This window comes from Culicoides brevitarsis, chromosome 1 (genome assembly GCF_036172545.1).
Source record: "Culicoides brevitarsis isolate CSIRO-B50_1 chromosome 1, AGI_CSIRO_Cbre_v1, whole genome shotgun sequence".
NCBI classification, from domain to species: Eukaryota; Metazoa; Arthropoda; class Insecta; order Diptera; family Ceratopogonidae; genus Culicoides; species Culicoides brevitarsis.
The window spans coordinates 36,287,144-36,302,102 of NC_087085.1; the positions used below are offsets into that span (position 1 = coordinate 36,287,144).

Below are 14,959 nucleotides of genomic sequence, written 5' to 3' on the forward strand. Positions count from 1 at the left end.
CTTTATTTTTGATTTTTATTTGGAGCGGCCTAAATAAAAAAAAATATATAATTAATAAAACAAAAAAGTTTAATAAAAAATTAAATAAAATAAAAAATCCAACTGTTTTAACATTCGTATCCTCTCTTGACGCGGGATAATAAATATTTTTTCTCTTATCACTCTCTCTTCTCGTTCACTTCTAGTCCAGCCATCAATATACAACATCGAACAATTAATTAAAATATAAATAAAATAATTTCTAAATAATAACTTCAAATTCAAGTGTAATTTTTTTATTTGTTACGAAACTACGAAGCTAAAACACCAACGGTTGCAAAAAATAATTTCAAACAAAATCCCAGTGCAAAAAAAAATAATTTCCGACCGCCGTTAATCCCGTTAATTTTTCGTTAAATTCAAATCCAAACGTTTTTATTTTTCATTCAGTCACCTTTAAGCCGTTCGTGAATTAAGTCGTGTTTTCAAACCGTCCCATATAAAAACAAAATATAATATTAAAAGCAATTAAAAATAAAAATTACTGGAAATTAATAATTATGAGTTAACAATTATTTCAAGAATTAAAAAAAAGTTAGTAAATAAATAATTAAAAAGAAAAAAAAATTAATTGAGTCATGTGAATGATATTCAACGCATGTGTAACAAAAAAAAATATTATGCTCATATTTAAAATATGCATTTAAACCGGAGATTCGAAAAAAATTATTTACCTCTTACTTTCAATATTGAACTTGCTCAACTTAACTCGCATTTAATAATAATAATGTTTTCAAGTAATACCTGTTATTTTTTGTCGTTTAATACATAATAGTTTCAATTATGAGTAATGACAAAAATTAAAAATAAATCAAAGAATTCAAAGTGTTGCTTAACAAAAAAAAAAAAATAAATAAAAAATTAATTATGTTTGTTTAAAAAAAAACAGAAAATTATCAGTTTTGGATTAAATGATGCGGCAAATTTAAGTGATATTATATCATCTTTTTTTTAACAATTACTTTTTTTCATCCATTTAAAGCAATTTTTCAATCAATCAATGAACGACAACCGATAATTGTTTGCGGTAGTGATGCATTCATGTTGACCAAATTACATGCTTGTGATGATACCAACACATTTTCTTCGAAAAAAAAAATAAAAAAAAAGTTTTGTGTGTAAAGTATAGAGAAAGTTTTTTTACCGACAACGAAAAATTAATGAATGATAATCAATACAAGTGAATTTGTGTTTATGTATAGTGTTTCTTTTGGCTGCGTTTTTTGTAGAAATATACTCGGCACGTACCGAAGATGTGTTGGATGTCTTTTATTATGTTGATTCACTTTTTGCTGTGAAATAAAAGAAATTTATGATAAGATGAATGTGCTAATAAAGATGACTTTTGAAGTACACTCCTCACCTCGTAGGCAGATAATTCATCGGACAAAAAAAGAAATTCTGTCCTCGTCGAGTGTGACAACTTGACCTTCTTTCTTTCTTTCTTTCTAGTCTCCGATTTTAGAGAGAAATTGATTCAAATTAATTTTTTGTTTAAATTGAATGTTCATTATTTGTTCTGTTAAGTTGTTTAGCTAAAAGTTTATTAATAGCGCAAATTATTGCAAAAAGTGGTTAGGCCTTGGCATGAATCTAGCCATGTTGCAAGGAGGTACTTACTTGAGTTATTTCGATAATTTTTAATGTTTCGTGGTTCTTGGTATTTAATGAACATTTGAACAATTATTCAGAATAATTTAAATTATGTGTGAAGAACAAAAAAAATAAACTGGATTTGTTTCAAGATTAATTTGTTAGAGGTTTTTAAATATTTTTTTATTTAAAATATAATTTTAAAATTTTAATTAATTAAATCATTAAATATATAAAAAATATTAATTTTAATTAAAAAATTAAATTAAAAAATAAATTATTTGAATATGAGAATTTTAATTTTATTTTATAAGCAAAATGCAATTAAATTATTAAAAAATATATTTTTTTTATTATAATTTTCTATGAATAAAAAAATTAAAATTTTAAAATTTGTTTTAAAAAATTTTTTTTATTAATAATTTAATTAATCAAAAAAGTTTACCGTTAATAAAAAATTTAAAAAATTTATTTGAAAATGATTTTTGCATTTTATTATTAAAAAATATTACTTTTAATTTAATTTTTTTATAAAATTTAATTTATAATTTATTATTTTTTTTTATTGATATTTTATTAATTTTAAAAATTATACCAATAAAATATTATATTAGATTTTTCATTATTTTAAATTTAAAAAAATAGTAATAAAAACATAAAAAAAATAATTAATTAAATTATAATTAATAACTTTGTAAATTTTAACTAAAATTTTTTATATTACTAAAAATTATTATTTTTTTTTTATCAAAAGTGGTTTAATTTTAATAATTTAATTAAATTGAATTTTTTATAAATTTTTTATTAAATTATATTTTTACTTTAAATTGAGAACTCAATAAAATTTAACTTTTTTTTAAAACTTTTACCAAAAATATTTCACGATCGCTTTTTCGAAAATTATTTAAACTAAAAATAAAAAAAATATCAACAATAAAATTGCCGGTATAAATTCTTCTTATAAAAAGAAAAATTGCCATTATTATTAATTCAACCCAAATAATATTTAATTTATTTAAAAACAAAAAAAAATCGATAAGAAAAAGTGCCAAACACGCAGGTGTATTTTAAAGAGAAGGTCAAAAAAATAACTCAATGCGTAATTAAACTTCAAAGCCATTCAAGTTCAAGTGAAAAAAAACCCAAGTTAAACAACAAAAACAAACAATCCGGAGCAAATATTGAACGCCGCAACAGGTTTTTGTTTTACCGAACGCGATAAACTTGATACAAAACGTCCAACCTTTTATAGTGAAATTTTTTTTAAACCAAAATTATCATACAAGTTTTACTTTCTTTTGATGACAACGTCACACGTGTGATGATGATGATGATGACGAAAAAAATGTCAGAGAATTTATTTTAAAAATTTATGCTAATTAATATTTAAATTTTTGCCATTAATAACACGTTTTTGAAAAAATTATTTTGCATTCTACAAAAAAAAAAAATGCATGACGAGCTCTAAATCATGTTTCACATCTTGACAGTTATTTGAATTCCAAAACGTTAATTTTTTTTATTTAGAAAGACGCGACTTTCTTATTTTTATTATTCGCATTTTTGCAGAATTTTTTCATGCAAAACTGCTTTCTTTATATTTTTTTTTTAGAAATTAATCGTTATGGATTTAATTTTTATTATTTATGAATTATGATGCGTAATTGCAAAAGTAGTTTAAACATGTGCATTTTTTGCATAATAATAATCATAATTTTACTATTTAAAGGCATTTTAACAAAAAAATGACAACAAAAAAGTTAATATTCAAATCATAAGTGCCATTAAGGCTGACGTGTTTTGTAACAAAAAAAAGTAATATTATGACTAACTCTTTGAACTTTCAGTGAAAAAATGTTAAAAATAATATTTGTTTGCGAAATAATGCAATAAAGGAAATAAAAGTAGAGCGAAATGTGATTGGAGTTATGTAAAATCCGTAATTGCTAAATTTTAATTTAATTTCTTCCTCGTTTTTAAATTTTATTTATTTAATAAAAAAAACTATTTTGATTGTATGAATGATCTCGTTGAACAATTTTATGCCTAAATTGATTTAAAGTTTATTTTTTCATTATGAAAGAAAAAAAATTATAAATTTTTAAAAGAAAAAAAAAATTATAATTTAAATTATTTTTTATTATTTTTGTTAAAAAAAATATAAGATAAAAAAAATATATTTTTTTTAAGTTTAAAATAATTTTTCTTTAATTTTTTTTCTTTAAAAAAATAATAAAAAATGTTTTTTAATTTAATTATTTTAATATTAATTGAATATTATTAATTAAATATTATTAATTAAATAATTGAATAATTGAATATTAATTGAATTAATTTAAATTTTTAAATAAAACTTTTTAAATTTTTTTTTTATAAAAAATGAATAAAATAAAAAAAATAAAAAATAGTAAATAAAAAAATTTATAAAAATTAAGAAAAAAAAAATAAATTCCTATTTAAATTAATTAAAACAAATAAAAATAAAGGAATTCCTTAAAATTATTATGAAATGCCTCTACAAAGCTATTTAAAATAAATATAGACAATTATACTGCATTTTTCAATAGCTAAAATAATAAACATAAAAATTGCGTGTTGCATCTTCCTCTTCAATGTTCAAAACCGCAAACAATGAATCAATCACGATTTCGTTCGTGCTTTATGAATAATGAAAGAAACTTTAACTACTCGTAGGTTTACTATTTATTTAGGTACTGGAAGTTTCCATCAATTTTCTACATTGTAAACAACTTGTATAAAGAGAAAAAATCGATATTTCTAGAAAGAAATTAGCATAATTTGAATTTGTTGCGATTTTTTTCATAAATAAAGCAATTATCGTAAAAATTACAAGGCTGGGTCATTAAAAAATATTTTTTTATTGAACATTAGAATTAAAAATAATAAAAAAAATCATAAAAAAATTATTTTTATTTTTATTTATATTAAATTTATTTATTTTTTTTAAATATTTAATTAATTTTTTTTTAAAACAAAAAAAAAAAAAAATAAAAATTAAAAAAAACCTTTAAAATTTAAAACCAATTAAATTTCGTTGAAAAAGTTTCCTTTACGATACCTTTCTTTTCGGACTTAATTTATTTCATTTTATTTTTTTTACTTTTATTTTCATTTGTATCGACACTCATACTTGAACTTTTAATGCACTTGAAAAAAAAAATTTTTTTTTCGTATTTTTGTATCTTTCCGCCAACGATGAGAAAAAATTATGCATAATCTCTCCATTTCAATTCTACAAAAATAAAAAAAATGTGATAGTGATCTACTGAATGATGTTCACATAATTTAACGACTACTTACCATTTTTTATATAATTTTAAACAAAATTTAAAGTTTCGTCACTTGATGTAGAAGTCTTTTGTTCGGATTCTTTCAAAACAAACAGCAAACAATTTATTTTTCGAGTTTACACATGTTTCTCTTTGAATTTTTTGTTCACCATACGGAAATCATTGGCATGACGAAATAAATAAAAAATTTCTTTATTTACACAAAAAGTAGAAACTAACATGTCTTATTTACATAAAATGTGCAATTTTTTCTCGTTTTAGGTGAACACAGTAAACATGAATTATATCACCGTCATCGTATTTTGCGTGCTTTTGTTGAGACTTGGTCAAGCAAATCCTGTGATAAGAACGCCGCATCATCAGCTGAACGTTCCGTACCAAATACCGCATAAATTTTCGCCGCAAACCGACTTGCGGTTGGACGATGTGGGTCAATTGACGGAAGAGCAAATACAGAAAGCGATTCACGATGTGAGAATTACGATCAATGAAGTGCAAAAGAGGTTGGCAGCGGATCCGAATATGCCGCGATTGACAAAGTGAGTATTTTTTAAGTTTAAAATATATATTTTAAAAAATAGTGAAAAAATAATTAGAAAAAATGGTGAGAGCAAAATATTAAGATTTCTTTAAAATATTATTAAAAATAACAATTTAAATATAATTAAATTTAGATTTAAAAAAAAACTAAAAATAATTAGTACTTAATTCTTAATTATTTGAAAATATTTAAAAATTGTTATTTATCTATTTAAAAAAAAATTTTTTAAATTTTAAAATAAAAATAATTTTAATTTTAATTTAAAAAAAAATAAAAATTAATTTAATTTTAATTTAAAAAAAATTTAAAATAAAAATTATTTATTTTTAATTTTAAAAAAAAATTCTTTATTAAATTAATTAATTTTTAATTTTTTTATTATTTTTTTTTTAATTTCAGAATGACTTCAAATAAATAAAAAATAAAAAAATAAGAAAAATTCTTAAAAAAATTAAAATTAATGATTTCTTTGAAAGACTTGAAATTTATTTTCTTTAATTTTTTTTTTCATAATCATTTTATTTTTTTTTTATTTCAATATAATTTTATTTACTCATTAAAAAAAATTATTTTTTCAAAATTAATTTTTTTTTATTTTAAATTATTTTTGAATATTTTAAATTTTTTTATTTTATTTATTTTTTTAATTTTTTTTTATTGAATTTATTTTTTTAAATTGATACAAAAATAAAAAAATTTAATTTTTGATCAATATCATTAAAAATTTTCATTAAAAAAATTTATTTTCTTATTTCAGGGGCGAAATTGAAGAACTTTTCGAAAACGTCACGCGAGAAGAATTAGTCCGGAGCATCCACATGGGTGATCAACGTCGCGAAAAACACATGCGTGCCTTAATGCTCGTCCTTCCTTACCACACGAAAGAAATGACTCCCGAGAAAATTCAGGAACTTTACACGAAACAACCTCAAACGCAGCTTCGAAACCTTCAAACGAGCATTGAATCCTCAAATATTCCCGCTTTTCGTCCTTTGGTAACAAAATCCACAACAACGACGACGACAACTACCGAAACTCCCGTCACTGCTGTACCTTCAATGCAACGATATCCGCCTTTACCGCTCGAGCCTTTCGGTTTACGAGACCAAATTATCCCGTTGAAAGGTCAACCAGGTCCATTCACGCCTCCCACAAACCCTCCTTTGATCCAAAAACAACAAAAATTCCGCAAAAAAGTCCCTTCCCAACTTTTGACGATCGCACAACGAGGCAAAGTCGATGTCGCCAGCATCAGTATCACACAAGCGCCGCTTTTTACAACAACCACGAAGAAACCGACGCGAAATCCGCAATCCGTGTTCGATATTTTGCAAGCAATCGGTTTGCATCAGGAAAAAGTGAAGGAAAGTTACATGGCGACTTCGACAACGACAAGTACGACAACTACAACGCCCGCTCCTCCATCAACAACTACCGAAATGAGCGAAGAAATGAAAAAATTGCTCATGGATTTCGGTTTGTACAAGCAAGAAAAGCCCGTGGAAGTTCATCCTGTGTACCAACCTGACGTTCCGTACGTGCCTGATGTCCAATACGAGCCAAAATATTCGTTCAGCGTACAAAATCCGGGATTTAGCGTCGGTTCAGACGACTTCAGACCCTTGCCGATGATGGAAAATCCGTATCAAGGACCAGTTTTTAACGGATTTTCGAGTTTTGACACCGAATTAGGGGGAAGTGAGAAGGTTTCTGTCACCGTAAAAGCTCCCGAAAGCATTTCTGAAGCAACAACGGGCACTTCTTCGACAAGTACGAGTACGACAACTTCAACGACGACGACAACTACAACCACTACAACTCCAAAACCGTCAATTACGAAGCCAAAATTGAACAAACCGACGGATTTTGTGAATTTCCGTCCCATAAAAGTCGATAATGCGCAAGCTATTAGCGAAGATTTCCAAAGTATCTTGCGACAATTTGGATTATTAGGCGGCGAATCGACTCCAACGAAGACTCGGGCACCGAAAAAGCAAAAAACTTCATCAACAACGACTTCTACGACGACACCAAGTACGACTACAACTACGACGACGACGACGGAAATGCCTTTTAAATACCTCCCGGAGGTCATTAGCATCCCCCTGCCCTCCGACATGATGGCGGTTTTGCAAAATCTGGGCGTTTCCACGGAATCTCCGATCGCGATTAAAGTCCAGATGCCTTCCAGCTCGAAACCGACACGATCTCGTGCGAAATTGTCTGTCGTTACGCCCGAAAAAGTCGAAAGTGTCACGCCAGAAGTCACCGAATCGAATGCTGAAGTACTAAAAACGACCTCGTCTCAAGCGGCGGCATTCTCAAGACGTTCCGAGACCAAAACAACTCCCGTTAGCTCAACCACGGAACGTCATTCGTCGATGAAACCGATAGTTGTTGCTGAAATTCCGATGGAAAAACCCGTAAAAATCGAGTCTCATTCACGAACGAACATTTTTAAGCCAACAATTGCTGCCAAACATACCACTGCCGATGACTACAAGAAGCTCGAACATCTTTTGGAGACCATTAAAGAGCTCGATAAGCTCAATACGACTCTGACGTCGAAACATTTGGACCAACTTGACTTGAATAACTTCAATTTTAGCGATAGTTTGGTGCACCAAGGCCCGGATCCCGTGAATTTCTATCCGCAAAACTCGCATCCGCTGAAAAATGAGATCAAAAGACAAGAATCGACGGATAATCCGACAAAAATTTCACTGGATTTGAACGAAAGTGACAGTCCGAAGATCACAGTAGTGAATGCCGTGAAAATGAGTGACGAACTTTCATCCGAAGATCCGACGACGTTCGCTCCGTTGAACCAAATCAATGAAAATCCGACGGAAAAAGAGGAAGAAAATGAAAAAATCACAACAACAACAACTGAGGATGGAAGAAGTGCTTCGGCGGATGAGCTCAAGGACTCTTTCCCCAACGACACAGATCCTGACGAGCCCTTGGATGAAACCCTTCCCCTGCCACGGAGAAACGGATTTTATTTCCTCGCCGATTGGAATTCTTTTCTCGAAGTCGGACAAGATGAGGAAAAAGTTGTCGTGAGATTCGACCCCAAAATTGGCGATCCAAGTAGATTTATTCCGGTTCACATTCCAAGCAAGACGAGATAAAAATTTTTATTTCTTTAAAAATTAATTTTGTAAATATTGCATTTGACTCATCATAAAACCACTAAAAAATCGTATTTATTGTTAAAATAAAAATTTAAAGTCAGGGTAGTTCGTAAAAAAAAATATTTATTTAAGGAGGGAATGGAAAAAATGCTCAAATTTACACAATTTGGTTAAGAATTGTTAAGGAAAAATGTGTAAATAATTGGAATTAAAATAAAATTTATTATTTTTTATGATATTTGGTTTGATTCTTGTTTTAATGTTGGTTTGAATAGTTTTAAAGGCCTCAGTCCAAGGACGTTTCGTAATTCTTCCGCTGTGTAAGTTAAGCCATGAATTCGCTCAAAATGCCTTCGGAGTAAGCTGTTTTTGTCGTATGCTTCGGAGCAGTGAGTGCATTTGAACATCCTAGAATTGAAAAAAAACTTTTTAGTAAATTTTGATAAAATTAAAAAATAAATTGATTTTTTATTAAGAGACTTTTAAAGTTTTAAAGAAAAAAAATTCAAAAATAAAAAAAAAAATATTATTGAAATTCAAAAAAAAAAAAAATTATGTCAAATATTTCTCCATATGGTTAAAAATTTATCAGAGGGCTCTAATTTATCATTTTTAAACTCAAAACTGCTAAAAAATTGAAACTGAAAAAAAAAATTTCTTTGACATAGTTTTTTTTTGAAAACTAAATCAAAAGAAAAACTAAATCAAAAACTGTGTCAAAAACTGTGTCAAAGCAATTTTTGTCAAATCTTGCTCCAAATGGATAAAAATTTGTCAAAAAAACTGTGTCAAAAACTGTGTCAAAGCAATTTTTGTCAAATCTTGCTCCAAATGGATAAAAATTTGTCAGAGGGCTCTAATTTATCATTTTTAATCATTTTTTAACTCAAAACTGCTAAAAAATTGAAACTGAAAATTTTTTTTTCCTTTGACATAGTTTTGTTTTGAAAACTAAATCAAGAACAAAAAAACTGTGTCAAAAACTGTGTCAAAGCAATTTTTGTCAAATCTTGCTCCAAATGGATAAAAATTTGTCAGAGGGCTCTAATTTATCATTTTTAATCATTTTTTAACTCAAAACTGCTAAAAAATTGAAACTGAAATTTTTTTTTTTCCTTTGACATAGTTTTGTTTTGAAAACTAAATCAAGAACAAAAAAACTGTGTCAAAAACTGTGTCAAAGCAATTTTTGTCAAATCTTGCTCCAAATGGATAAAAATTTGTCAAAGGGCTCTAATTTATCATTTTTAATCATTTTTTAACTCAAAACTGCTAAAAAATTGAAACTGAAAAAAATTTTTCCTTTGACATAGTTTTGTTTTGAAAACTAAATCAAGAACAAAAAAACTGTGTCAAAAACTATGTCAAAGCAATTTTTGTCAAATCTTGCTCCAAATGGATAAAAATTTGTTAGAAAGCTCTAATTTATCATTTTTAATCATTTTATAACTCAAAACTACAAAAAAATTGAAATTGAAAAAAAAATTTTTCTTTGACATAGTTTTGTTTTGAAAACCAAATCAAGAACAAAAAAACTGTGTCAAAAACTGTGTCAAAGCAATTTTTGTCAAATCTTGCTCCAAATGGATAAAAATTTGTCAGAGGGCTCTAATTTATCATTTTTAATCATTTTTTAACTCAAAACTGCTAAAAAATTGAAACTGAAAAAAAATTTTTCCTTTGACATAGTTTTGTTTTGAAAACTAAATCAAGAACAAAAAAACTGTGTCAAAAACTGTGTCAAAGCAATTTTTGTCAAATCTTGCTCCAAATGGATAAAAATTTGTCAAAGGGCTCTAATTTATCATTTTTAATCATTTTTTAACTCAAAACTGCCAAAAAATTGAAACTGAAAAAATTTTTTTTCCTTTGACATAGTTTTATTTTGAAAACTAAATCAAGAACAAAAAAACTGTGTCAAAAACTGTGTCAAAGCAATTTTTTTCAATTTTTGCTCCAAATGGATACAAATTTATCAGGGGCTCTAATTTATCATTTTTAATCATTTTTTAACTCAAAACTGCTAAAAAATTGAAACTGAAAAAAAATTTTTCCTTTGACATAGTTTTGTTTTGAAAACTAAATCAAGAACAAAAAAACTGTGTCAAAAACTGTGTCAAAGCAATTTTTGTCAAATCTTGCTCCAAATGGATAAAAATTTGTCAAAGGGCTCTAATTTATCATTTTTAATCATTTTTTAACTCAAAACTGCTAAAAAATTGAAACTGAAAAAAATTTTTTCCTTTGACATAGTTTTGTTTTGAAAACTAAATCAAGAACAAAAAAACTGTGTCAAAAACTGTGTCAAAGCAATTTTTGTCAAATCTTGCTCCAAATGGATAAAAATTTGTCAAAGGGCTCTAATTTATCATTTTTAATCATTTTTTAACTCAAAACTGCTAAAAAATTGAAACTGAAAAAAATTTTTTCCTTTGACATAGTTTTGTTTTGAAAACTAAATCAAGAACAAAAAAACTGTGTCAAAAACTGTGTCAAAGCAATTTTTGTCAAATCTTGCTCCAAATGGATAAAAATTTGTCAAAGGGCTCTAATTTATCATTTTTAATCATTTTTTAACTCAAAACTGCTAAAAAATTGAAACTGAAAAAAATTTTTTCTTTGACATAGTTTTGTTTTTAAATCAAGAAAAAAAAAACTGTGTCAAAAACTGTGTCAAAGCAATTTTTGTCAAATCTTGCTCCAAATGGATAAAAATTTGTCAGAGGGCTCTAATTTATCATTTTTAATCATTTTTTAACTCAAAACTGCCAAAAAATTGAAACTGAAAATTTTTTTTTTCCTTTGACATAGTTTTGTTTTGAAAACTAAATCAAGAGCAAAAAAAAAACTGTGTCAAAAACTGTGTCAAAGCAATTTTTGTCAAATCTTGCTCCAAATGGATAAAAATTTGTCAAAGGGCTCTAATTTATCATTTTTAATCATTTTATAACTCAAAACTGCTAAAAAATTAAAACATATTGAAAACTAAATCAAGAACAAAAAAACTGTGTCAAAAACTGTGTCAAAGCAAAAATCTTTTCCAAATGGATAAAAATTTGTCAAGGGCTCTAATTTATCATTTTTAATCAAACTAACTCAAAACTGCCAAAAAATTGAAACTGAAAAAAAGTTTTGTTTTGAAAACTTCAAGAACAAAAAAACTTTGCAATTTTTGTCAAATCTTGCTCCAAATGGATATAAATTTGTCAAAGGGCTCTAATTTATCATTTTCAATCATTTTATAACTAAAAACTGCTAAAAAATTGAAACTTAAAAAAAACTATGTCAAAAACTGTGTCAAAGCCATTTTTGTCAAATCTTGCTCCAAAAGGATAAATACTTGTCAGAAGGCTCTAATTTATCATTTTTAATCATTTTTTAACTCAAAACTGCTAAAAAATTGAAACTGAAAAAAAAAATTTCCTTTGACATAGTTTTGTTTTAAAAACTAAATCAAGAGCAAAAAAACTGTGTCAAAGCAATTTTTGTCAAATCTAATTTATCATTTTTAATCATTTTGTAACTCAAAACTGCTAAAAAATTGAAACTGAAAAAAAGTTTTTCTTTGACATAGTTTTGTTTTGAAAACTAAATCAAGAGAAAAAAAACTGTGTCAAAGCAATTTTTGTCAAATCTTGCTCCAAATGGATAAAAAATGGCTCTAAATTATCATTTTTAATCATTTTTTAATCAAAATAAAAAAGAAAAACTAAATCAAAAACTGTGCTGTGTTTTTAAGAATCATTTTTTAACTCAAAAAAAATTGAAACTGAAAAAAAATTTTTCCTTTGACATAGTTTTGTTTTGAAAACTAAATCAAGAACAAAAAAACTGTGTCAAAAAGTCAAAGCAATTTTTGTCAAATCTTGCTCCAAATGGATAAAAATTTATCAGGGGGCTCTAATTTAAAAATAAAAAATATGAAGATAAAATTTGAAAATGAAAAATTTTTTTATTTAGTGAAAATTGTCAAAAAATAAATAAATAATAATAAGCCAAACATTCTAGACAATTTAAATTTAAATCATTTTAAATACAAAAAAAAAATATATTTTTTATTTATTGATTTTTAATTTAAAAACAATATTTTTATAAATAATTTTTTTTAATTAAAAAAATAAAAATTAATTTGCATTAAATTATTTTTTTTTTCAGTTTATTTTTTTATTAAATTAAATTCGTAACAAAAATAATTATTTAATTTTTTTTGACTAAGACTATAATTTTTCATAAAAAAATGTTTTAAATAATTACTTTAAAAAATCAATTATTTTTTTTTAATTTTTTTCTAATATTTTTTTAATATTTGAAAAAATATCAGTTTAAAAAAAAAATATGAAAAACTCACTTAATTCCGAGATGCTTCGTATTATGATGTTCATCCAATCCGCCTTTCGACTTAAAAGCCGACTTGCACAATCCACACTGAAACTGCTTCGTGTCACTATGCGTCAATGTCAGATGATGCCACATTCCCCTTTTCAGCACCAAATCTTCGCAAACCTGACACGGCATATATTTCGATAAAGTTGCCGAATCGTAATGTTTCCGAATTTGATGTTGCTTCAATTCCCTCGAACTCGCAAAAATCTCATCACATTGCTCGCACGGCTTTTTCGCTTCTTTTTTTACTTCGTCTGTGCCATTTTCTTTTATTTTGCCCCTTTTCGCTTGATTTTCTCGTTTTTTCTTATCCCACGCCTCGCGTTGGTAATTTTTTGGCATCGTAACTCTTTTATAACTCGTTTTCGGCGCAATTTGAACGTCATGAACGCTCGCCATGTGTCTCCGGTAATGCTGTTTCGTCATTTCTTTCGCGCATAATTCGCAAGTGACGTTCTCGATTTCATGCACTCGCTTTACATGCATGTACCTTTGGTGTGCCGTGTCAAAGGAATTGTTGCAATGCTCACATTTGTAGAGTTTGAGCTTCATATGAACACCTTGGATGTGCTTCATGAGGTAATGTGCCTTGAAAAAGTCGCCGCAGAATTTGCATTGAGCATTTCCGTCGGGTCGCGAGCCTTCGCTGTGGAAAAATTTCTCGTGTTTTCGCAGCAAATGCAATTCGGGGAACTTTTCGTTGCATTCTGAGCAAAAATGTTTCTTTTCCATGTGTCGTCGTCGCATGTGTTGGACCAAAGCGTGCTTCAATTTGAACCCTTTTCCACAAAAATCGCAAATTTTCTCAGATTCGTTCAAATGATACATTTGCATGTGTGTGTGCATGGTCGAATTGTGAGGCGTACTGTACCCACAATGCTCACAAAAGTAACTTTTCTCCTTTTTTCCGCTTTCTTTAGCTTCTTTTTCGATCGGAGCCTTTTCTGTCATGTGAATTTCGTACTTTTCCCTGTCCATGAAGATCCGACAGCAGTATTTGCATTCCAAACCGCCTTGATGCTTCTTCCGAATGTGTCTCGCGAGTGAAACTCTGTTGAAATAATATTTGTGACAATGAGCACAATAAATTTGTTCAGTATTTCGAGTCACTTTTTTCTTTTCTTCTTCTTTTTTCTTTGGTCTTCCAAGTTTTTTGGGGACAAAAACCTCAATTTCTGCTAAATTCGGGAAATTATTAGCCGACTTCACACCCGATTGCTCAGAATTTACTTCAAATTGTACCTCATCAGGTTGTGATGACTCCTCCAAGTACTTAATTTCAACATTTTCATGTTCAATTATCTCACTTTCGTCTTGTTCTTCGAGAATTTCTTGCTTGATAAAAACCGTAATGAAAGAATTTTCTTCCGGCTCGTGTTTTTTGAGTTTTTCGATGGATTTTAGGCATTTTTTCATGAAATTCTGAATTAAAGTTAACTTTTCCACACATTTCGAGCAAAAATCTTTCGGTTCATGGTTCAGTTGGTTGACCTACAATTGAAATTTTGATAAAAATTTAAAATTTTTTGGCTTAGAAGAGAAAAATTTTACCTCATATTGCACTAAAATTTTATAAGTTTCGATTATGTCTTCAGAAATGTCAGTTTTTATGGCGATTTTGGTTTCATCCAGGAGACAAGCCACACAACAACGATTTTCCATAATGGTTTATTTCATTTTTTTATTGATCAAGTTTAATTTTTCATTTCGAATAATTTTTTTTGTTTTTGTTTTTAATGTTTTGGCGACTCTCGGTAACTATAGGCGACATACAAAAATTCAAATATGTCGCCAAAGTGTTAAAAGGCGGTAATTTTTGAAATTAATCGTATTTTATATCGAATTTTCAATTTTAAATATTTTTTTATAACAAAATGATTATGAAATACGAAAGATTTAACAAAAATATTTTGCTGTAAACACAAGAAATGTTATTTTTTTTAAGTTTTTTTATT

The 14,959-nt window shown here is 27.1% G+C and overlaps 2 protein-coding genes across 2 annotated transcripts; one reads left to right on the forward strand and one right to left on the reverse strand.

The window, feature by feature from the left end:
• Positions 1-5,219: 5,219 nt before the first annotated feature.
• On the forward strand, positions 5,220-8,618 carry LOC134837749 (mucin-2). Its single transcript, XM_063853136.1, has 2 exons — positions 5,220-5,482; positions 6,242-8,618. The coding sequence occupies exons 1-2, from the start codon at positions 5,220-5,222 to the stop codon at positions 8,616-8,618; spliced, it is 2,640 nt and encodes an 879-aa protein (XP_063709206.1).
• Positions 8,619-8,761: 143 nt separating this feature from the next.
• LOC134827132 (zinc finger protein 729-like) lies at positions 8,762-14,701 on the reverse strand. The gene is made up of 3 exons (XM_063839681.1): positions 14,556-14,701; positions 12,970-14,495; positions 8,762-9,029 (listed from the first exon to the last, which is right to left on the reverse strand). The coding sequence occupies exons 1-3, from the start codon at positions 14,664-14,666 to the stop codon at positions 8,852-8,854; spliced, it is 1,815 nt and encodes a 604-aa protein (XP_063695751.1). The 5' UTR covers positions 14,667-14,701; the 3' UTR covers positions 8,762-8,851.
• Between the last annotated feature and the right edge of the window lie 258 nt (positions 14,702-14,959).